At 35.9% G+C, this 25,465-nt stretch overlaps 2 protein-coding genes across 2 annotated transcripts; one reads left to right on the plus strand and one right to left on the minus strand.

Annotated features, from left to right (window-relative positions):
- The first annotated feature begins 17,318 nt into the window (after window positions 1-17,318).
- Window positions 17,319-18,596, plus strand: LOC143623511 (transcription initiation factor TFIID subunit 8-like). Its single transcript, XM_077094402.1, has 2 exons — window positions 17,319-17,389; window positions 17,570-18,596. Exon 2 carries the CDS (start codon window positions 17,581-17,583, stop codon window positions 18,550-18,552), a length of 972 nt encoding a protein of 323 aa, XP_076950517.1. The 5' UTR covers window positions 17,319-17,389; window positions 17,570-17,580; the 3' UTR covers window positions 18,553-18,596.
- A 229-nt stretch (window positions 18,597-18,825) lies between these two features.
- Window positions 18,826-22,718, minus strand: LOC143623510 (uncharacterized). Its single transcript, XM_077094401.1, has 5 exons — window positions 22,487-22,718; window positions 21,347-21,399; window positions 20,186-21,256; window positions 19,958-20,147; window positions 18,826-19,869 (listed from the first exon to the last, which is right to left on the minus strand). The coding sequence occupies exons 1-5, from the start codon at window positions 22,635-22,637 to the stop codon at window positions 19,193-19,195; spliced, it is 2,142 nt and encodes a 713-aa protein (XP_076950516.1). The 5' UTR covers window positions 22,638-22,718; the 3' UTR covers window positions 18,826-19,192.
- Window positions 22,719-25,465: the final 2,747 nt, after the last annotated feature.

The raw sequence follows: 25,465 nt of genomic DNA on the forward strand, positions 1-25,465 counted from the left end.
ATCAATGATCATCGGAACTAAATGTCATCAATATATGAGTTTTAACAGTGTGCAACTGTTCGGTTCATAACCAGTTAGAACATCGATCAAGTAACACATAAAAACCCGATGAAAATCCATAAGACTCGTATCATTGAGATCGCCAATACCTGTATAACACGAATATGTTAATCAATTGCGATAATAAGCAGGTATGAAATCTTGGAAAAATTTTGCAATAGTTCGTCTAGGGTGATAGTGAAATAGGAAAATGGCGAATGAAACGGCATTCTTCAAACAATGGTATTTTAACCCAACAATTTCATAACGCCCGAGGTCATTCGTTCAAAATTTGAACTAACGAATGACCTCATTCGTTAAATTAATAATTATGATTCGTTAAACTTTTCAACGAATAAAATTCTCATTCGTTAAAAATTTTAACGAATCTTATTTTACCTTCTCTTATTCGTTAACATTTTAACGAATAAAGAAGTTATTCATTAATCTTTAACGAATGATACATTATACATTCTATTCGTTAAATGTTTAAACGAATGACCTCCATTCGTTATTCAAAACGGAAGCGAATGTCTTTATAACGAATGAGAAACTCATTCGTTATGTTTAAATAACGAATGGCTTTACATTCATTAAACATTTTAACGAATCACCCAATTTTCTTTAGCAAATGAGATACAAATCTCTTTTAAGGAATTAAATAATATTAAAACCAATTAGGGTTTTAACAATGAAATAAATAATCCATTAAATCCAATTTTAGGGTTTAATCGCATACATTAAAATACCCGATCAACCAAGGATCGCTAATGTTTAACTTAAGCGTATTTTTACGTTAAAAACCACAACTGATACCAGTTCTAAATACATTAAGCACGATTAACTTAAAATATTTTGGGGATCAATCTTTTTCTTTTTCCTTTGAATTTATTCGCTAGCTTGGTAAATCGAAACTAAAGCAGAATTGAAAAGAAAGAAAAAAAATCTTTTTGGATTTTCGAAATTTTCAAATAACAAATAACGAAAAACAATAAACGACTACACTATTAAAGCAGTACATATTTTTATGAGTTGAGCAGGGAATCATATTGAAGAAAATATAACGGAGTAACACTTCAATTTCGATGATTATTATACGCGTAACCCAACGATGATTGCATATATAATTGTCCTCTTCAACTTTTCACAAACTTGTCAGAAACTTTACGATATGCTTTAATTTGGTTCAATTAGGCACGAAACCATATGTGGACCCCATCAATCAGATATAACATTTCTATCTCTTATATAGTGAATATCACATGTACGTTTTTTCTTTTGATTTTTCAAATTTTGATTAACTGTGACTTATGCAAAAATAATAAAAAGAAAATAAAGCAGAAGGTCAAAATTTTCCCTTAAGGTCGGTATGACTACACGCAAATAAGGTTCCATTTCAACAAATAAAAAGATAAAAATAAGTTGAAGTTGCATAAAATCTTAACCCTCAATTCGGATAATCCCGTATTATCGCGCGGAGAAAGTCCAAGATTTTATACGAAACACCAAGAAAAATAAAGCAAAATACCCAAATATTAACCCTCAGGTCGGATAATCTTATCGCGCAGGTGAGGATCCAATATTTGAATAAAAATAAAGAAAAAATAAAGTTGAATTTCTTTGCAAAATAAAATAAAAACAAAACAGAATTTTCTTCAAAAATGAACGCATGCACACACAGTAATCATTTTGACTTTTGACTTTTCTTTAAATCAGATATAGTATCAATCTTTCAAGATGTAATTCCACTAGGTTCGGCATTCATTATCTTTATATCTTATCAGTTCCTATATAGTCTGTCAAGCCTATCTTTGCATATCATATTGCTGGCCTTACGATAATTTTTAATCTAGTTTATTCATGTACTAGATCAATCCCGTCAATGTACTATCATTTTCCCTTTTTGCTTCAAAACTCATTTTGAGGAGCATTTTTCACTGTTTTTGTATTTTTTTTTTCAATATTTGAATGTTTTTGGAGTTTTTAATTTTCTCTGTACATACAGAAACCACAATATTTTTGGATTTTATATTTTTCTCCTCCTAAAAACAACAAAAATCGAAAAGAAAACAAGAAATAAAATGATTTAACCAAGCTTTTGAATATCCTTTAAAGATTTTAAACCATTTATACCTAGCAGATATTGAAAACGTGTTTTGTCAAATGCCTTAGTATAAAATTCAGTCTTTTGAAAATCCGTATGAATTTTATCAATGGATATTAATTTCTTTTCAAAACAATCACGTATAAAGTGATAACGAATTTCAATATGTTTGGTTTTCGAATGGTGAACCGAATTTTTGGTGATTGAAATTGCAGCAGAATTATCAATATAAATGGGAGTAGTAAGAAACTTCAAACCGTAATCCCGCAAGTGTTGCTGGATCCGGAGAACCTGTGAGCAGCAACTTGAGGCCGCCACATACTCTGTTTCGGCTGTTGAAGTTGAGACTGTTGTCTGCTTCTTACACTGCCAGGAAACAAGCCGGTTTCCTAAGAATTGACATCCCGCTGTTGTAGATTTGAAGTTGATCTTGCATCCTCCATAGTCCGAATCAGTAAAGGCGGTGAGATCGAACATATCGTCCTTAGGGTACCATCACCCGATGTCAGGATTTCCCCTCAGATAATGTAAGATGCGCTTTAATGCCGCCAGGTGAGTCGCTCGGGGACTCGATTGGTACCTAGCACAAAAACAACCAGCAAACATGATATCAGGTCCAGATGCAGTCAAATACATAAGTGATCCAATCATAGCTCGATATAGGTTTGGATCTACGGTATCCTCCAATTCATCCGGTGATAAATTGTGACCCACGGGAAGTGGTGTTGAAGGAATTTTGCCATCGGATATCTTGAATCGGCTCAAGATATCGTTCACATATTTCGTCTGATGGATAATGATCCCGGTGTCAGACTGGTGAACTTGCAAACCCAAAAAGAAACTCATCTCTCCCATCGAACTCATCTCAAATTTTGTCTGCATCGTCTTCTCAAAGTCTTTACATAAGCTGTCATTTGTCGAACCGAAAATAATATCGTCCACGTAGATTTGGACGAGGAGCAGATCATCACCCACGTTCTTATAGAATAAAGTACAATCCACAGTTCCTCTCTTGAACCCACTTTCAATTAGATGGTCAGCCATCGTGCTGTACCAGGCTCTCGGGGCCTGATGTAAACCATAAAGAGCCTTGTTTAACCGATAAACACGCTCGAGAAAGTCTGGATCCTCGAAACCAGGAGGCTGCTTCACGTACACTTCCTCATGAATAGCTCCATCCAAGAACGCCGATTTCACGTCCATTTGATAAACCTTAAAATTTTTGTAGGCTGCATAGGCAAGAAAAATTCGTATAGCCTTCAGTCGTGCTACCGGAGCATATACTTCAGTGTAATCTATGCCTTCTTGTTGATTGTATCCAAGTACGACCAATCGTGCTTTGTTTCTCACGATTACCCCGCGGTCGTCCTTTTTGCACTTAAAAACCCATTTAGTTGGAATCGCCTTTTTACGCGATCGGGTTTATCGATTAAGTCCTATACACCCAGTCTTATAAACTGTTGCAACTCCTCCTGCATAGCTTCAACCCAAGATGGTTCCTTGAGTGCCATTGCAACACTAGTCGGTTCTATCTGTGATAGGAAGCAGGTGTATTGTGCGATACTGAGAATACCCGAAGAATGCAAATCCGCATAAGCACAAACTATCGAATCCTCAGTAGGAGATACATTAAAATCAGCTTGATCATCACATACATTAGCCAATTGGTGCCTTGTACGAACCCCATCATTCACATCACCAATTATCTGATCCTGTGGATGCTGTGAATGCATCCTTAAAGAAGAATTTGTAGCAACAGATACATTATCACCCAAATTGGTGATATTCTCCTCCGCTGTGTCTAAAGAGACAGTTGTTGAATCATCACTGATTAGAATAGGCTCGGTAGTCTCAGGAGCTTCATCTACCATTACAGATGATGAATCCACATAATCAGCATCATCGGAAGATTCAGAAACATCATTCGTCGTTTCTGATACATTAGGAGAGTCATTTACATCGACCGAAGAAAACCTTGGATTCGGAAGACATTGATCTTCCAAATAAGATCTAATGAGGTCTTCAGGTACTTCATCGACTGTTGATGTAAACGAATTAAATAAGCGATCATAATTAAACATCCAATCGGGACTAGTACCAGTTGGTGGAGTCGTATAACTTTGACAATCAACGTGATACCATTCTTCCACACAACTCGAAGAAATATCGAAAATCCGCTTCTTCGGAGAGTTGTATCCCAAGAAATAACCCTCAAAAGCTTTCTCATCGACCTTTCCAAAATCTTTCTTCAAAACAGTGCATGGACACCCGAATGGTTCCAAATACTTTAAGTTCGGCTTACGATTATTCAGAAGCTCGTAACTTGTCTTCTTGAGCTTCTTTACTGTTAGAACGCGATTCAGTGTATAGCATGCCGTATTCACAGCTTCGTTCCAGAATTGAACAGGTAGCTTTGAATCAACAAGTATTGTACGTGCAGCTTCAATCAGCGTACGATTTTTTCTTTCAGACACACCGTTCTGTTGAGGAACATAAGGTGCACTGAATTCCCGATGAATTCCTTTCTGAATGTAGAAGAAATCCAATACATTATTCCTAAATTCAGTTCCATTATCACTACGAATTCGTCTCACTTTAAGTTTATAAAGTGATTCGATCTTCGTGATAAGATTCTGAATTAAGACAGGAGTCTGATCCTTCGAAACCATAAATAACACCCATGAGTAGCGTTAGAAATCATTCGTTACTACTAAACATTAAAAAATCTCCAGCAATGCTAGCACGATTCACCGGACCAAAGAGATCCATATGAAGTCGTTCCAGAGGAGTAACAATAGTGTTTAGTGACTTGCTTGGATGTGATTTCTTCTTTTGTTTCCCCTTCTTGCACGCGACGCAGTGATCATTGAACTTGTACATCATAACTCATGGATGTGTCCCGTGCGTCTATGCCAAAGAATAGAATCTTTCTCAGTCTCTTTGGATACAAAGCAAGTAGCTGAGGGCGAAACTTGTACATCATAACTCATGTCAAGTACATAAATATAATTTGATCGAGGTGATCGCATGACAACCATGTCTTCAGGAATTGTGTATCCCGGTTGAAGAATAACACATTCCTTGTCGGTGAATATAGTGGTAAATTTCTTATCGCAAGTCTGTGACACGCTCGACAGATTATGATCCACCTTTTCACAATAATTAACCTTTTCAAACGTTACTTTTCCGTTTGAAACTTCTCCCTCTTTCGCAATCATTCCTCCTTGGTTACCAGCAAACGCAACATAACCCCCTTGAGTATCTTTGATGTTATTCAGAAGATCCAGGTTGCCGGTGACATGACGAGAACATCCGTTATCCAATATCCATTTGTGATTAGACACGGACCGAGATGTACCATGCACAAACAAGTAAAATGATTAGTTCAAAAGGGCAGCCCAAGCCTCAGTCTTGGGCTCTCCCTTTGATACTTTAGGAGAATCATTTAAATTAACTCCAACATTCGAGACTTGAGAATATGTGACGGTTTTCTTAGTTTTCTTCTTTAAGTATCCATCACGTATTCTTCCCGAATCAACATTTGAACAAATTGGTTGAACACGGTCAACACATTTGGTTGCTTCATTATCTGAATCAATCCGAATAACCTTCTTCGGATTAATATTCGAATACATTATAACACACTCATCAACTTGGTTTTCTTTTAAGTTTGATAATGAATGAATCTTTCAAGTTGATGAGTCTTTGATATCATCAATCTTTGCTTTGCACTTTTTGGAAACATGACCCGGTTCACCACATTTGAAACATAATCGAGAGTCTCAAGTGTTTCGTGGCAAAGTACATGTGGTCTTTGATAGCAAAGATTTATGAATATCATCTTTGGGTTTCTCAAATGTAATTTTCTTTGGTGTTTCATGTTTTAAACCCTTTCTTTTCTTATAGAATTCAAGATTGGTTAAATTCGAAGAATTTTCCAAACCTGACGATTTTATGATAGTGATAGGTTTAAAAACATTAGTTTTTGTTTTTTCTTGAACATTAACAATTTTTGATTGATAAATTTTTTGTTCAAGTTCAGTCATTTGTAAAGTGTCATCCTAAAATACACTTTCAATCATTTCAGGTTTAAGAAGATTCAAAGGAACTTCTTTGTCAGAAAACACTTTAGACAAACCCTTTAATTTAAATACTTTTTCATTTGATGATTTCAGTTAAGGATTAACAAATCGCATCAACTCCTCATCAGACACCGAGGGCTTGTCTGATTGAAATACATTAGATTTTTCCTTAGGAATTACTTTAGGATTTACCTTAGGAACGTTTGTTGTGTTTAAAGAAACACCCGAAGTCTTTGAACCATACACAGCTTGTTCAAAATCTTCGGGTTCACACAGAATATGATTGTCAATTGGAATATCTTTGTTTTTGACAATCACATCTGGTTCAGACAACTCGTTTTTGGTGAAAACCTTTTTACTTTCGATTGAACCATCCAATTCGTTTTTGGTGAAAACCTTTTTACTTTCGATATGAATTGGTTCACGAGCAGGACCAATTGTATCAACACTTTCAGATTTATCAGTAACATATTTGAAAATTTTTCAACATCGGGAATGCTACTGTAATCATGTTTAAAAGGAGGTGGAATTTCGACATAACCCAAACCTGCTTTTCCATTTTTCTTATGTGAATGATTAACCTCAATTATTTCATTCAAAAGAAATTAAAAATCTCTAAATTTTCCAAGCTTATTATTCAATTCCATTATTTCGTTTTCAAGATTGGAAATACAGGTTCGGAGTCGAAGAATCGCCTTCAAATGTTGATCAACTTCAATAATTTTACAATGAACTTTAGTTTTAAAATCATGATTGCTTTCAGACAGTTTTTGAATTTTCAGAGTTGATTGCTCTAGCAATTTTGTCTTTTGTTTATAGCATTCATTGATCATAAAGTGATCTTTTGTGAGTGTATTGTTCTGAGTTAATGTTGTTTCAAGTTTGGTTTTTAATATAGCACAATCATTCACTTTTGATGAAGGTTCAGATACATTAGATTGAGATTTTTGACATACCTCATCAATCTTAGCCATACAAGCATAAGATTCAGCTTTCACAGAGATTGATTTAGTTTGAGACAACAAACTTTTATCAGTGTTAGTCTCAGAGTCAGACGAATCACTTCCCTCCGATACATTATCACTGCTGGCATCTTCAAATTTCTCCACTGTTTCAACAATAGCCACGTTTGCTTGATTTCCCAACAAACGTTGAGACCAATCAACTACTTCATTGACCACTAAAGCTTGAGTAGCAGAAGATTTGTCTTGATCATCAGATACAGCAGATTTACTCTTATCCCCACCAGATGAATTCTCTCCTGAAGAACGTTCAGAATTGCGTGAGCCAGAATAGTCTTTCCTCGGCTTGTCACATTCTTTGGCAAAATGGCCAAATTCCCCGCAATTATAACATTTTACCTTCAGCTTATCAAACCCGACACATTTGTTTAACGTAGGAAGATCTTTTCCCGTTCGTTGCATAAATCTTTTGACTTTACGAACGATCATAGCCATGTTCCATTTTAAATCCATTAGCTCAAGATCGTCCGGGTCGATTTGATCATAATTTTCATCTGTGAGGTTGCAAGTAGCGATCTTGCTTCCAACCAGCTGTTCATAAGAAGTCATAAACGCACACACCAAAGCGAACTGTTGTTCAGCTTCTTGCAGATTTACCTTAGGCAAGCTTGATGCATGAGCATTTGAGTTTGTAGTCGCACCACTAGCCATAACACATACATTAGGTGGACTGTTTACATTAAAATCCTCTTGGGATTGAGCAAAGAACGCATTGATTGGCACTGAACTTGAAGCATTATTTGTTGGCAATGCACCTCCATAAAGTAAAGGGTTTTGGGTTGAAGACTGATGGTTTCGATTCTCCTTCAACGTATTTTGACATTTGATATCAAATTCCCTTTCTTCAATCTTGTTTATGAATTGCACAGCTATAAGTTCAGAGTTCTGAAAGAAACCGTTCTCTTTTAACACGAACAAGAAAGTCAAATAAGAAGAAGGTAGAGCATTCTTCAGTGTATCAATCTTATCTTGTTCTGTTAGCTCAAGATCGACACTAGGCATCTCAACAATCAGATGACTAAAATGGTTAATCATCTCTTCCACCGTTTCATTTTTCATCATAAAATTTCGAAATTGAAATTTTACAAGAGTCTTTTTGCTTTCAAGAGTGTTTCCCAAACTTCTTGTTTTCAACGTTGTGAACAAAGAAGCACAGACTTTGATAGTACTGTATTGATGAAAAATGTGTTCTTGTAAATCCATGGTAAGAGTTGAGTATGCTTTTGTTTCACTTTCAAAATCCTTAAGCTCTTGAGTCTCATATTCTTTAAAAGGTTTCGGAGTCCATCCCGCATTGTTATTACCAATCAATGGTGCCAAATATACATCGTCGAGAAACCGGACACTACTAGGATGCACGGATCCCAAGTGAGCACCGAACCTCGGTTCCCAACGAGCAAAATCCAACAGTTTTAACAACTTGGGACATTTGTTATGACTTCCGATCTCATTTTCCATGGTTAGCATTTGTTGCAGTAATACGTTCTGAGACGCTAACGCATAGTAAGACGAGTTATGTGCAGCCATAATGAACCAACTGTTCAAACTTCAAGGATAAAAGTTGTCAAATCTTTAAAGTTATTCGTCTACTATTCACACGAATGGACACAGTAACGAATGAGAAAGAAGATTAACGAATTACTTTAACGAATGAGTTATTCGTTAAAGGTGAGTTACTTTAACGAATGAGATATTCGTCAAAAGTGGATTACTTTAACGAATGAGATATGAGATATTCGTTAAAGATGGTTTACTTTAACGAATGAGTCCTATCGAGCAAGACTAGCGAGCAATGAATGAGACCTAGCGAGCAACGAATGAGTCCTACCGAGCAAGACTAGCGAACAAGACTAAGATATTCGTTGGATAACAGCGAGCAAGACTAGCGAGCAAGACTTAGAGATGGTTTACTCCTAGCGAGCAAGACTAGCGAGCATGACTTAACGAATGGACTTTAGTGAATATGACACGAATGTGGCTTAACGAAAGAGGTTTAGCGAATAGGATATAGTGAATAAACGGTTAACGAATGAGATTGAAATTGTAACGAATGAACAGCTAGGGTTTAGCGAATCAGTCTTCAACCTAACAAATGAGTCTTCATCTTAACGAATGAATCTTCAACAGTTCAAACTTTCAATTTCAAACTTCAAACTCGTCTGAATCACACCGAAAACACCTAAAACTTAGATCAAACTAAGCCTAAACCAAATCCAAACCTCACTAACCTAGTCCGAACTCACAAATTCATAACAAGCAGGTTCAATTCTTGTTTAAACAGTCTCTGTTTCTCAAATTTCCAATTACCTTAAGAACTCAATCAATTCATCATGAAATGCATCAATTGAATACGCTTATATCACCTATATCAACGAATTGTATCGTAGATCAGATCCCTAGGCTCTGATACCACTTGAAAGAGCTTGTGCAGATCTAGATCTTGATAACAACGATACACATGTTGATTCTTGTACGATTAGGCTTGCATACGTTATGTGTGTGTAGTGTGTATGTTGAGAGAACAATTCGGCAGAGTAACGAGAGAGAAAATGGCAAAATATCAGAACTGTTACATTAATGATAAGTTATAGGGTATTTATAGGGGATGACCACATTCGTTAACTTAACACTTAACGAATGTGTCATTCATTACAAATACTTTAACAAATAAACATACTTATTCGTTATACTTTAAAAGATAGCGAATGACCCTCATTCGTTATCTCATTCGTTAATCTAGGTTAACGAATGAGCTTACAAGTAGACGAATGTGTTACATTCGTTACAAGGTAACGAATGTAACTTACATTAGAGAGAATGGCCCATTTAGCCATATTTACATTAAGACCCCTATACTTTAGACTTATTACATTAATGCCCTGATAATGACCGAGACGTACAAAACATGTATCAGCAAAAATCGTTATCCTTTGCCATGAATCGACGACCTCTTTGATCAACTTCAAGGCCCCAACGTGTTTCTCAAAAATCGATCTTCGATTGGGATATCACCAATTGCGTATTCGCGAAGAAGACATCCCAAAAACCGCATTCCGTACTCGATATGGACATTTCGAATTTCTAGTCATGCCTTTCGGTTTAACCAACGCACCCGCTGTATTTATGGATCTCATGAACCACATTTGCAAACCGTTTCTAGATAAATTCGTCATTGTCTTTATTGATGACATCCTCATCTTTTCCAAAACCAAGGCCGAACATAGGTATCACTTGCGTTCCATTCTCGAAATCATAAGAAACGAACGACTTTACGCCAAATTCTCAGTATGTGAATTTTGGCTAGAGGAAGTTCAAATTTTGGGACACATCGTCAACGACAAGGGTATTCATGTTGATCCCACAAAAATCGAAGCCGTCAAAGATTGGAAGACTTCGACTACACCCACGGAAATTCGATCTTTCCTCGGTTTGGTCTGATATTATCGTCGTTTCATCCAAAATTTTTCCAAGATCTCTTTACCCTTCACTTCCCTAACTAACAAAGGAAAGCCTTATGAATGGGGATCCAAAAAATAAGAAGCCTTTAATACTTTTAAACACATGCTTTGCAATGCTCCCGTTCAAACCCTTCCCGATGGAAACGACGACTTTGTAGTATTTTGCGATGCTTCTCATCAAGGTCTCGGTTGCGTTCTCATGCAACGAGGTCAAGTTATCGCGTATGCTTCAAGGCAACTCAAGGTCAACGAGAAGAACTACACGACTCACGATCTTGAACTTGGTGTCGTCGTTTTCGCACTCAAAATTTGGAGACATTACCTTTACGGAACGAAATGTGTGGTTTTTACCGATCACAAAAGCCTTCAACACATTTTTGACCAAAAAGGTCTCAACATGAGACAACGACGATGGGCTGAGTTACTTAGTGACTACGATTGCGAGATTCGCTACCATCCCGGTAAAGCGAATGTCGTGGCTGATGCCCTTAGTTGAAAGGTTAATGTCAAATCCGTCTTGCTTCTTAGCGTCACCGTTCAAACCGATCTCCAAGCCAAAATCTATCAAGCCCAACGTACCTCCGTTGACAAAGGCAACATGTACGACGAAATGTCATGTGGAGCCAAGCTTCAACTCGAAACAAAACCCGATTCTTATTGTATTATCTCAATCGTTTATGGGTTCCCGATCGCGATGACCTTCGTACTTGCATACTCGACGAAGCTCACAAGTCACGATATTCTATTCATCCCCGTGCGGATAAAATATATTTCGATCTTCATTCTACCTTTTGGTGGCCGGGTATGAAGAATGACGTTGCAACGTACATTTCGAAATGTCATACTTGCTCTAAAGTCAAAACCGAACATCAAAAACCCTTTGGGTTACTCAAGCAACCACCGATTCCCATATGGAAATGGGAAGACATTGCTATGGACTTTATAATGAAACTACCCACTACTCAAAAAGGCAACTATAGCATTTGGGTGATTATTGACCGATTAGCCAAGTTCGCTCACTTTATTCCAATTCGAGAAAAATACTCCTTTGAGCAACTTGCCCAAATCTACGTTCGCGAAATCATGTGTCGCCACGGTTAACCTTTGAGTATCATCTCCGATCGCGATGCTCGATTCACGTCTCATTTTTGGCGATCACTTCAAGAAACCTTGGGAACTCGTCTGATCTTAGCACCGCTTATCATCCTCAAACGGAGGGACAATCCAAACGTACGATTCAAACACTTGAGGACATGCTTCGAGCGTGTGTACTCGATTTCGGTGGGAATTGGGATTCTCACATTCCTTACATTGAATTCTCTTACAATAACAGTTTCCATTCTAGCATCGGTATGCCTCCTTTCGAAGCTCTTTACGGTCGCAAATGTCGTTCCCCGATTAGTTGGAACGAAATCGGTGAAGTTCAAATTATCGGACCCGATGGTCCAAGAAACCACCGACCGTATCGACCAAATCTGAAAAGAACCTACTTGCCGCTAGAAGTCAACAAAGGAGCTACGCCGAAAAACGGCGAAAACTGATTGGATTCAATGTTGACGATCTTGTCCTTCTCAAGGTATCCCCTTGGAAAGGAGTTGTTCGTTTTGGAAAGAAAGGAAAACTAGCTCCCCGTATCGTAGGCCCATTCAAAATTCTTGAGTGAGTCGGAAAAGTAGTCTACCAACTCGAACTACCGGAAGAACTCACCGGTGTTCATCCGACCTTTCATGTTTCAAATCTCAAGAAGTGCTTAGCTGAAGTTAATCTCCATATACCTCTCAATGAAGTACATGTCAATGAATCAATGATCATGGTTGAACGACCCATTGAAATCATGGACCGCAACGAAAATTAAACCAAGTGAAGTCGCATCAAGTTAGTTAAAGTTTGATGGGAATCACGGCGTGGCGCGGAGTTTACATGGGAATGAGAAGACTCGATGAAGGAGAAATATCCACATTTGTTTACATCATCTTAATTTCGGGACGAAATTCCTAAAGAAGGGGATACTGTGACATTTGTCAATTTCAGATTATTTTATACTTGTATTCTTAATGTAAACCCGACCCGTTTTGTATCCCGAACCTTTCGATATTATCAAAATGATGAATTTTATGTTATATATTTGTTTTATAGTTGTCGGATCTCAAAAAAACACCCTTTTCGGTTCTTAAAATGCCCCGAAAACGCTCAAAACGAACTCTAGGGACTAAAACTACCAAAATGAAGACTTGAAAGACCCATTTGTAGTTTGTGCTTTCTTGGGTCTATAACCAACCCATTTTCATGAAACACCCTTTATGAAAGACCCATTCAACTTACCCATCTTCTACATTTGTGCTTGCTCATTTCCTCATTTCTCTCTCAAATTCTTGAATTCTAAGGTTGTTCTTCATAGTTTGACTCTCAAGGTCAAACTAAACTAATCTTTCATTTTAACTAACTTCTCGATACTTAAAGCTTGATGTTACAACATATATATAATATACACTCCTTGTTTATCTTCGGTCTTTCATTTCTCCGGTCTCGGCCGGTTGAAATGTCGGGCTAGTAAGGCAAGGTTACATGGAGAACTTTGTAGTCCTTGTTTATATATTTAACAAATCTAACCATATAACTTGTTATACTTGCTTAACTTCTGCATATTTTAGTTTATTGTTCATATTTGTCAAGTTCTATGGTATTGGGTATGTGGTGACTAGCCTCGGTTTCATCCCGAGTTTAGAACCGAACCAAAAACCGAACTTTCGTTTAAAAGCTTTATTGTTAACTTTTTGAATGTAAAACTTGAGTATTATTATTTATAAGTTACTTTACAAGTTCCATGGTAATTGGGTATGTGGTAACCATCCTCGGTCTTATTCCGAGTCAAGGACCGAACCAAAAACCGAACTAAACCGAGTTCACTCGCTTAAGACACACAAGTGTGTTTTTAGCCACCAAAACTCATATTTTTCTTCAAGATTATATTTTAAATCAATTTTAGTTAATTTCTAAACATACTTGGCATGTCGGTAACCAACTTGATCTTATAACAAGTTCGGACCGATAAAGTCGTGTACTCGCTTAACGAACGTTAATGTTCTTCACAATAGAACTACATACTTGGTTAAGTCTATTTTGATTTTATTGAGTTATCTCATAACATTTATTATTTTGGGAAGTTAACTTTGAGCTTGGTCAATTATCAAGTCTCTAACCGACAAACCCGAACACTCGTTTAAACCTCGTTTTGGTATTCTTATAACCAAGGGTTTTGCAATATTGCATTTTAACCCACATTATTACTTAACATAGGTTGAGTAAAAAAAAGAAAAAAAAAAACTAATGAATAGAATACCGAGACCCGGTCTCGAGTAAACTTATTTTACAAAACTCGTTTCTTTAATTTCTCAAATATTTATATTTTAAATCCCAAACTTTATTTGTCATGTATTTTATTTTAAACCCTTCCAAGACTACCTACTAACACAAGACCCGTTTAATATAGGTCTTGCTCGTTAAACCGATCTCTCCGATTATTCACAACACTATCTTTGAAGTTACTTGTTAAAGTGAGTACTTTTTCATCTCCCGTTTTCCATCTTTCGTTTTAGGGTGGCATTGCATACTTGTTCAAATTCAAATGATTTATACTTGAGTCTTAAACCACAACACTTATTGTATATGTTTACTTAAATAAATGCTCGATTTGGTGTTATATGCTTTACATGATTATGTGCAAATTCTTGAATGCTAAGGCGGGTAGCCTCTTGAATGCTAAGGCGGGTAGCCTCATGAAAGTATGATCATACGTTAATTCCGAGTATATATGGTATCCCCATATAGAAAGGTGTCGTCAATGTATTCTTATTGATGGTTTTATTATCTAAAATGTTGCTATTATTTATTGTTTTCATATACTAGTTGTGGATTTCATACTATATACCTATTGTCCAAAACTACGAAAATTGCTCACCAACCTTTGTGTTGACAAACTCTATTTTATGCAATGTTACAGGTTTGATGTTAGCTTGATTGGATTACTTGAAGAAACATATCATATTGGCTTTAGGATATTAGAAAATGAAAGAACAAGTTATTTGTTTATCTATCTATTTGGCATTTTGTATGAATACTTGTGTGTTATTTATGATGATATGGATTTAAATGAGTTGTTTAAATATTGTAACTTTATAGTGTCGTTGTGCAATGAGCAATCATGTCGCGCCTCGACGTTTCCGCCTTCATTGGTCGGGGTGTGACAATATGTATGTGTATATATATATATATAGGGAGGTCTCGGCTTATCGAGACATATGTTATACGCCGCATATGTGTGTGTGTATATATAGGTTGTTTGTTTTCATTGTGTTGTAATTTTTGATTTTGGAGCAATAGAATTTCTCTCTTCTTTATTTCTATTTTCTTTCCGTGTTATCATTTTATACGATTACGCACACCCGCATCCCACTTCCGATGCAGTTCATACTTATGTTTTAATTTCATGCATTTTATAAATATGTTTCTTTTTTATTTAAGGGATATTGGTTTGTAATACTCCTAACTTCCACTCGTTGGATGATAGCACTCCCAACTTTTGATTTGTTACCCACCACTCTCAACTTTTACTCTATTTGTTTATGGCACTCCTAGACTTGACAATCACTAACTCTGTTAGTTTTCTTGCTGAGGTAGAATTTTTTTATTAATAAAAAGTAGGTTGTGGGTCCCACACCATCTTGTTCCTTCAACATAAAACCTCAATAACCTCCATTTCCAACAACCTCATTTTTCCGACAACTCGGTTTTTCTGGTGAATTTGGTTTTTCCGACGACCTCGTTTTTCTGACAATGGAGATGGTGCAGATGTGTAAAAAGACGATGGAGATCATGGAGATTGTGCACCGGTGAAGAGACGATGGCTATGGTGCTCGTCGAAAACCTGCAGCTCGTTTTTCTGGCGAGCAGACGATTCCGGAAGGTGGTTGGGTGCGACGTTGGCGGTGGTAATGGGTGGGGGTGAAATGATGGATATGGTGCTCACCGAAAATTTGCAACTTGTTTTCCGGCAAACAAGGATTCCGATGACGCTGATGGTGGCAGTGGGTGGAGATTATGGTTGCTTTGGGCGGTGGAATGGGCGGTGAACGATGGACGGTGGAATGGTAACAGGTTTTTGAGATATAGGGTTTTGAATTGTTGAAAAGGTGGTTGAAGATGTAATATGTTAAAGGAAGAAGGTGAGACCCACAACCTACTTTTTATTAATACAAAATTCTACGGTCAGCAAAAAAACTGACGTAGTTAGGGTTCGTTAAATTCGGGAGTGTCAGAAACAAATGTGGTAAAAGTTGGGAGTGGTTGGTAACAAATCAAAAGTTGGAAGTGTTATCATCCATCGAGTGAAAGTTAAAAGTATTAAAAACCAATATTCCTTTATTTAATTTTTTTAGTTGGTTTCTAACTTCTAGAAGTATGCTACGTGGGGTAGCAGTATGTTCTCCTATATGTACTAAAATTTAAGAGGAATGAATGGGGATGAGTTCTAATGAATGAATATTTCATATTTGGTAAATTTTCTCGCTAGATTATGAGGTGATTAATTTCCATGCTAGTTCAAGTCTGGTCACTTGAATCTTGTTTTTGGAGTTGAATTGCGGGTTAAGTGGTGTGTCTGTATCTTAGTCTAATTTTAGTTTGCCCTATGTGTTTGTTCAAGTGATGTATTTGTATCTCGAGCCGACCGTAATTTTATTTATCTGTTTATTATTTCAATGTTCCCATCCGCTACCGGTGATATTTGCTATCATACTCACATTAATTCCAAATCAAGCCCGATTGAAAAAATATTTAATGAAGGCGTTGCTATGATTGCCCGGTACTTTCCTAAAGCATGCTGAAAAAGAAAATAAGGAAATTTCAAAAGCAAACATGTCATGTAAATTACCTTCAAATCACTCATGAATAATAGATTCCGATGCAACAAGACACATTACATACTAAGGAATGTTATTTTGCCAAATGAATTGTAGATTAACTAGGTTAGCGTCTCGTATAACACACAAGTAAAAAAATATATAAAACGTCAAATATACATATATGAATTACATAATGAATATTAACAAATGGGTAATTGTATCTTTCTTAAAATAATATATTAGTAAGAATAATTTGTATTTGTACTTAAAAAAAAATTAAATGAAAGGTCGGGAATATATACATATTAATGAAAAATGAGGGTTAGCATCAATTTATCATATTTGAGTTGGTAAACAACAAACATTATAATAACAAAGTAGTGAGTTCAATTTTCATCAACAATATATTTTTTATTTTATTATTTCGGTTCAAAACAGTAAAAATGAAACAATTTTAATTAAAACAAAATAATAACAAAATAGGTTTTTTTAGTGGTACAGGTAGATGATGTTTTCAAAATAGCCAATTTACTACTCCACCACAGTTCACTTCCTATAGAAGTAACCAAAGACCACCCTCACTTTCTCTCTCATCACACCATTCTCTCTCTCTAGAATTCGGGTCATCTTTCGAATCCGGGTTTTGCTTCAAGGTTTATTCAAAACCCTTCTCTCTCTTCTCCATATTTGATACCCAAATTCAAACACCAAAATTGGTTCTTAAATCCCTCAATTCCCACTTTCCATTTGATCGAATCACTAACTCCTGATGCACACACCACTGGTATGTTCAATTCCTTTCATTTTCCTATAATTCTTGCAACAGATTCACCTCAAAGATTCTACCTTTATTCATTGATTCCAGTTTTACACATTAGGCTTTTATTTTCTAAATTTTTTTAAGTTTTATAGTTTCTTAGTTTCCAAGATTCAAGATTTATTTTGGGTTTTTAATATTATGAAGATGTGGATAATATGAACAATGGAGGAGGTGGAGAGAGCTCTAAAGAAACCGAATCTTGCTTCAAGAAACAACGAAAAAACGACGAATTTGCACACGCGATCGTGCAAATCGCGGTGGCTCAAGTATGTGAAAGTGTAGGGTTTCAAGGGTTTCAGCAGTCTGCACTTGATACATTCTCTGATGTTGCCTGCAAATATGTAATTGAAGTAGGGAAGAGTTCGAATTCGTATGCTAATTTAGTGGGTAGGACCGAATGCAATGTGTTTGATATAATTCAAGGACTGGAAGATTTGAATATGTCACAAGGGTTTGTAGGAGCATCTTGTCGAGATAACTGTTTGTTAGGGTTGGGTATTGTTAAGGATCTTTCGCAGTTTGTTAATCTTTCTGAAGAAATAGGGTTTGCTTATTCAGTTCCTAAATTTCCAGTAACTAAAGAACAGAAATTGACATCGAGTTTTTTGCAAACGGGAGAAACGCCACCTTCGGATGATATCCCTCCTTGGTTACCCGTGTTTCTTGATCCCGTTACAGAAGAAACTCAAATTGTGACGGATGGAATTGAGCAACAGAAGGTTCTAGAACCATTGTCATCAAAATTGGAACAACGGGACAATAACCCTTTTCTTTCTGTGCCTCTAAAGTTTGGGGAGAAGGATATTTCGGTAATTTCACTTCCTGCTAAGCTTAAGGATGATGAAATGGTGCAAAATGGCGGTAATCATGTTTTTGAACTGGACCAATCTGGTCAAACAAACAAGGCGCTTAAGAACGGTTGTGAGACTAATGAAGGTAGTGGAATTGTTGTTTTGGAAAACCGACCGACAGTGCAAATGAAATTTGACGCCGGGAAAAAGTCAAGTAATGATATTGGAAAAGGAAAGGTTGGAACTTGGTTTGTGAATGATGAGAAAACAGAGAAAGTTGTAACTGGGCCGATGGATGTTGAGGAGAATACTAGACATGATTCGGTTGTAAATTAGGGAAACTAGATTAGGCTTGTATACTAGTTTGGAATCCTAGTCAAAGTCAAAGTTAGGCATGCGTACCGTCCTGAGACTGATATTATGTTCCAACTTAACATGGTTTTCTCGAGGTATGTTTGTAGTTTCCGTAATGAGCTTTTAGTCAATGATAATTTTTTTCAATTGAAATTCTTTACTTTGCACATGTTTTTGTTATACTAGCAAGTGAACTCATAGCTTAAATTCCCAATCTTGTGATGATCTCTTTATAGTTATATATCAAACAAAAGATTTAAAGATTCAATTTTTGTAAACATTTACTTTTTGGTCATGGATTTGTTAAGATCATTTAGATAGCTCAATTTGTGTTTTAATGTAGCCTAAATCTTACTTACCATAAATAGGAAACCACTTATAAGCATTTATTTTGCATATTCATTTTCTGACTTGTGAGATTTACAAAGATATATCTACTTTAATGGCTATAAATCCATATATCCAGATATTTACAATGGAGCTCTACACTAACACCACCTTGAACTTAGCGGTCGTGACGACATGCTTATTTGACAAACTTTACAGGCAAAGGAGTTTTAACATGTGCACATAATTGCTCATATTAACATTCTACTTCATATGCTAATAAAAGGTTACATTTTTACATGGAAAACAATCGCCTACAGCGTCTCCCTGCATCAACATTCACAACCTCATTTATCAAATCTTTGAAAATAAGCCGCTCGATGCCTAGGACAATACCAGGAACCTCGTAACAACACTTATCCCAATCTTGTGAACTTTTATCAAAATCTGCACTCACGAGTACTTTTATTCCATCACCTTCATCGTATACACATCTCTCAGAGCTCCTTTGAAGATTATCTATTTCCAACCATAATTCATTCAGTAACTTCTCTCCATCCAAAAATCTCACACATGTTTTTCCAGAAGAGCCCGGCTCGACTAACTTGTGGAAAAGAATATCATTTACAGAATCAAAGATCAGTTTTCTTTTAACTTTGCTGGATTTAGAACTCGGGTTGTTTTTGTGGTGTTCTTCATTTGTTTTCTCCAGAATATGAAACAATCCGGGCCTTATTACGCTGCTGGTTGGATGAATCTGGGCTATCCGGACGGCAGAATCTGGATCGTTTAGAAAACCCGATTCTAACAGTATCTTTCTGATGTATTCATGGTCCTCATTTGTGATTTTGCATGAAGATTTTGAGTTCAACAATTCAATTTGTTGAAACACAACTGCATCTATTCGGGCCGTCAAGTTATAGATCCCCACTTGATTCCATTCAGTTTCGTCAATGCAAAAGCTATCAAAATCTGAAAAGAACAACACATAAGTTAACGGATTTTGCAGTAGCATATAACAATATTGACGGTTTGATAGACAAGAAGTGAAGAAGCATACCAGTAAAAGCATTCGGTTTCTTTTTTACTGGAGATGGTGTGTCTTCCACATTAAACACATCAAGAACCGAAACGGGACTTGTTTGATCCGTTGTAAGTTTGGCAAGTTCGACCATTGGCTTATCTTCTATCAATCTTTCAACACACTTATTCTGAAAATGGAAAAGTAGCATATGTTGAGAGCACTCCATCTGTAAAAAAACATGTACAACATATGAACTTCACTCACCCGTGTGGCTTCCTGTTTACTTCCTGTTTTAACGGGCTTGATTTTTGCATGTGTTGTCTTCAAACTGGATTGCTTTTTGACTCTTCTCGAATTAGACGATGGCTCGTTAGCACATTGTTGGTCAATACCGTGACTTGATCTTTGCAGTCCTGGACTTGACACGGGTCTGTCTCTAGTCGGGTCTTTTGCCTGCCTTCTAACCTTGTGGCTAACACAATCAATACCTGTGACCTTCACGTGCTCTGTAGCCACCTTGGCTGGTTTCACGGCCCGGTTTAGGAGTTCACATTTCTTTATTGAGCCAAGACTCTTGACCATGGGTGAACCCGGTTGGTCATTTTTTACGGCCTGGTCATAAACTTCCTGCTGCTGCAAAGCTGGTTTAATCTTTGAGTGCAACCGTGCAGAGCGTGAACCCAATTGGTCAACAAAAGCCGGTTTGACCTTCAAGGTCTCAACATTACAAACCGGGTCTGTTAAACTATCCAGACCCATTAACCGAGCCACAATGCCTGATGATGTTCGGTTACTCCTTCCTGGCTCGTTTCTCGACTCATTCATGGAATTCTTTCTTGAGTTTTGCTTGCTATCTAATGACAGTCTTGGAAGCTCGTTGACTTTGAAAGTTGACTTGAGTGAATATTTTGATTCCCTTTCATCACAAGAAAATCTTGAAATCTCATTGACTCTTTTAATGCCAGATGAAAGCGACTTAACGTTCGCAAGGTCTTGGTCTTTTCTATCATATTGAATGGGATTTGGGGGCATTAGAGGCCTTGGAGAATCAATATGTTTCATGACCAGACCGGCACGCTCATCTTTTGTCACACGGATGACTCTTTTCATTGACTCCTTGACCACATCTCTGATATCGGGCGCAGAATATTCGGGTGGTTTTTTGTGCGGGTTTGGGGATGTGGGCTCGGAGGTTAGTTTCCATTCGGTTTGAACACGTTTACTACAATCAAAAGATGAGAAAGTGGTGGATGAGCAAGATGAAGAAGAGGAGTTTCTTGATGATTCAACTGAGACTCGGTTCTTTTCTATTATCGTCTTCTTTTGGTTTCTCTCCTGTGGTTTTCAAATTTCAGTTAAAGATTTGTGTTTCTTATTATGTTTAGATATTGAAAAGCTGTTAATATTATTCTTGGTCATTATTACCTTAGCTTTCTCTGATGATTTCTTCAACTCCTTTTCACCATTTACGCGTTGGCCTGAAAATCAGCTCATAATTCTTAGTATGTTTCATCACTTTGATTATATATATTGTTATGTGCATATGATTTTTTTAAAATATTTGGCTACAAGTGAAGTGATTTTGGCCATTGTACAATGTAGATGTTATTTGACAAGTGTGCTTCATGTTCCTGTAATGGTCATACTTTCTAGCAAATATACATGTATAAACATGGAGTTTTCAATACCAATAATTGAATAATATGTTAATAACTGCTTTAACATTTACACATAGCTAGCTGATTTGTTATACATAAAAGAGTAAGCATCTTCCTGTCCATTCTCTCTCTCACTATAGGTTCTAGTTTTTTGTGAGAGTTAAAGAAACAAGGGAAAAAAAATTATTCATTTTTTTTTTAATTTATAAAAACTTTCAAAATACAAGAACATACATAAACAAAATCCATTTATTTTTATTTATAGAATCTACACATGTGTTGTACACGTTTAAAAGTGAAAAAAATATATGAACAAACTAATTTAATGTTTTTTTAATGTATATAACATAGACAGTACGCAAGAAGTAAAAGTTCTTAAAAATATAAACCATTGATAGAAAAAGTAAAACAATTTAAGTTTGTTCTTTCTGCTCTAGCTAGCAATAATTTAATCTTCAATAGTGAACCTCTCCCGATGTTAAATTAAAATAATACGTACATGTGTTTATTTGGTTATCGTCCTTCTCTATTTAAAATTAGTTATATATAAAGTGACGCATATACAATTTAGTCAAAGCAGATTTCTCCTAAGAAGCATAGGAAGCAACGAGGAGGCGATACATGTACACGCATGGGTTTTATTCGTGAGCGTATTTGCGTCCATTTACGTAAACATGTTTCTGGCACACATAACCTCACCATGTAAAATTGCATAACTTCAATGCGTGTAAATGATATAGCAACACAATTATACACTTACACCTTTAGTAATTTTTCTAATTCTGACAAGTCATGCTAATAGTAGTAATAAAAAATGGTGATATCATAAGTTGTGACATATGCTTAATTGAAAGCACATTAAGAACTTGTTGGTTTAGTAGTTGAGTGCAAATGTTTAAATTTGTACCTGCAGTTAGCCTGTTCTGGTTTCGCCAGCTGCGGTGTAGGCCGATAAGGTAACCGCGGTCAAGAAGATGAAAAATGGCATTCATGCATCCTAACTGCTTCTGCAGCCCTTGTTTTTCTTCCCTCACTGTGTATACAACCTTAGCAGCCATTTACACTACCACCACTGTTTTCTTCTTCACAATCAAAACCTTATAAACCTTCTTTTTTTTTTCTTTTTAATAAAAAAAAGCACCAAAGAAAATACACAAGATTCTTTTCTTGTTCAAGTGTACAGAGATGGACTTTTTTTTTATTAGTAAAGCTGCACAAAGAATGTGCAGAACTAACTAGTCTTCAATGGCCTTCAATTTTTTATAGGAAAAAGAAAGAAACTTAAAGAAAAAAAATTATGTAAATTATGGGTGATAGAAGAGAGAAAGAAAGAGATGAACTTTGGTTTTTGTTTTTGGCCTCAAAAAAGGGTGCTGGATGTATAGATGGATGGGGATTTTGAAGCAATATATGCAAGTGTTGATGGATTATTTTATTTTGGGAAATGAAATGGTGACAAATTTCCAGATTAGGAGGGGAATTTGATGGCACTTTATATTTATATTGTTTTTGAGAGTTTGGAAGTGGTCAGATCTGGATAGCCATGTGGACAAAGTAATGTGGATGGGCCCCTTTTCATGTGGATTGTGTCAGTTGAGGAGGCTAAACTATTCTCTTTTACTAGCAAAGTGCATGTACATTTTAAGTATTGTCAATTTGTAGCTTCTAAAGTCTAAACCCCTTTTGCACTACATCCCATTGAAGAGAGACTACTAAACATTTGAATTTTATTGGAATACTTGTTGAAAGTCCAAGGGGGTATGTTTTGATAAGCATTCGGTAATACTATGTTGGAAAACATGACTCAGGTAAAAAACTTACCGACGTGTTAACGGAAGATTATCTATGAGAATATCACTAACAGGGTAAACATGGAATTCATTGGTAGTTCACATGTCAATTCAATAACAAATCAACGACACATATTTAACGAGGGATTTTCAAGGATTGAGTGTGGAAAATGGAAAAACAAATAAAGAATATGATCTTTGATAGAAATTGATATATTTACCATTTATGCATGAAACAAAGTTGTATAGGAAAAGTTTAAATTTAAGACGACAATGGTATATGATTAAAATTTAGAACTAAATGACTAAATAAGCATGTGAATTGTCTAATCTATAGTCTCTTGTTTCACTAATTGAAAGTGCAAATTATTTATGTGTATTTCATGAAGGCTCGCAAACTGGTCCACCACTACAACTACCCCAAGCGTGTGTGTTACAGAGATTGATGGGTTGCATTTAGATGAGATTAATTTAATATCAAGATCACATTATAGTAGTAGTACGTGGCAGTTGGTAGTGGCAGCAATAAACGAAACAATTAAATGGTTGTGTGTGTTTAGAATACAATTAAGTCGACTACCGTTTAGTTTAATTTAATTTAATTTTGAGATAAAGAGTTGTCACATAAGAATGAGTGTTATGGTGAGGGCATTGGCACCTCTCACTCTCCACATGAGTCCATTTGATTGGGTTGTAGATAAAATGGGGCTTTGGCAAGAGAGGTTAGGCGTTACCTAGTAGGCAAAAGAGGGAGGAGGTGGCACCATGGGTGTGTTAGTTCCACTACAACACTTGGTCTAAAACACGAATACACCCTTTCATTTTATGTGAAAAATCATTCAATCCAATTAAATATGCATGTCTTGTTAAAGTGTATGTATTCAACGTCCACTACTAGCAACCTCCTTACATAGTTGGAGATAATATACACGAATTTTTGTTAACATAAATCTCAAGTATACTTTTTTGTTTACGTGAAACACCGTCTCATCATTTTTTTATAGTTTTTAAATGTATAATTATATCATATTGTAAGATAAATATAAAATATCCAATGTCACTATTTGTGCACATTTAAGATGTCGCCTCATCATATTTTAATCTGTTTATGTAACAAGTGGTTAGTTTAATTTTGACAACTTTATTTTATGCTATTAAGCTAGAATTAAAAAAATAAAAAAATCAAAATAAAACTTAATGAATTCAATCAACAATCATTGTATTTCAGTTAACAAAAATGATTCACATTCCAAAAGGAATAGAATACATTGATGATCATGTGCATCCATGTACAAAGGCAGCACAATGATTGTTAATGTACATGATTATTAAAGTACAAGCGATGTAATGCATGCATGCTTTATCTATATGTACTTTTGTACTTTGTATATATATCTATCCAACTAAACCTGTTTTTGTGGAGGTAGTTGACTCTCATCGTTGGTATTGGGAGCATGACCACATGCATAAAGGTCTCACACGAGGATTGCTTGCCTTTGTTTAACTAAACATTCAACAACCATTTAGGCTTCAATCAAACTAACATTACTATGTTCCAACTGGTTAAAAAAAGGGATACAATATTTCATTAAATTTACAAGTAAAATACTTATAGATATTTATATATATTCTAAACTTACTAAATTGACAGCTAAAAAATATTTTCACACATTAGCGGCGATTTTGGGTAGCATTACCGCTGCTATTGCATCCTTCCTTGTAGTGTGCTTAATATAATACCGCATACATGGACTATTTCTCCAACTTAGTTAATTTTATGCAACACTTGTGAATTTTTTTCATTGATCAGATAAATATTACATTTACTATTTACGCCAATTAAATTGACAGTCACACATTTACACGTATCATTGTCGGCAAAAATATAATATGTGCAAATTCTTGCGAAGAGTAGGAATGAGTAATAGATTGACAGCTATGTCTCAAGCAGACGTAGCATAAAGTCTATATGTAATTACGTAACATGTTTTATAATCACATAACAAATTATATAATCAGTTAATCACGTAACATATATTTGCGTAATTATATATTGCATATCATGTATTATAATTTATAGACACAAAATGCCAATA

The sequence above is a fragment of the Bidens hawaiensis genome, unplaced genomic scaffold, assembly GCF_021521415.1.
Source record: "Bidens hawaiensis isolate Kalapana, Puna unplaced genomic scaffold, B.hawaiensis_p1.1 tig00003488_1, whole genome shotgun sequence".
In the NCBI taxonomy this organism is placed as follows: domain Eukaryota; kingdom Viridiplantae; phylum Streptophyta; class Magnoliopsida; order Asterales; family Asteraceae; genus Bidens; species Bidens hawaiensis.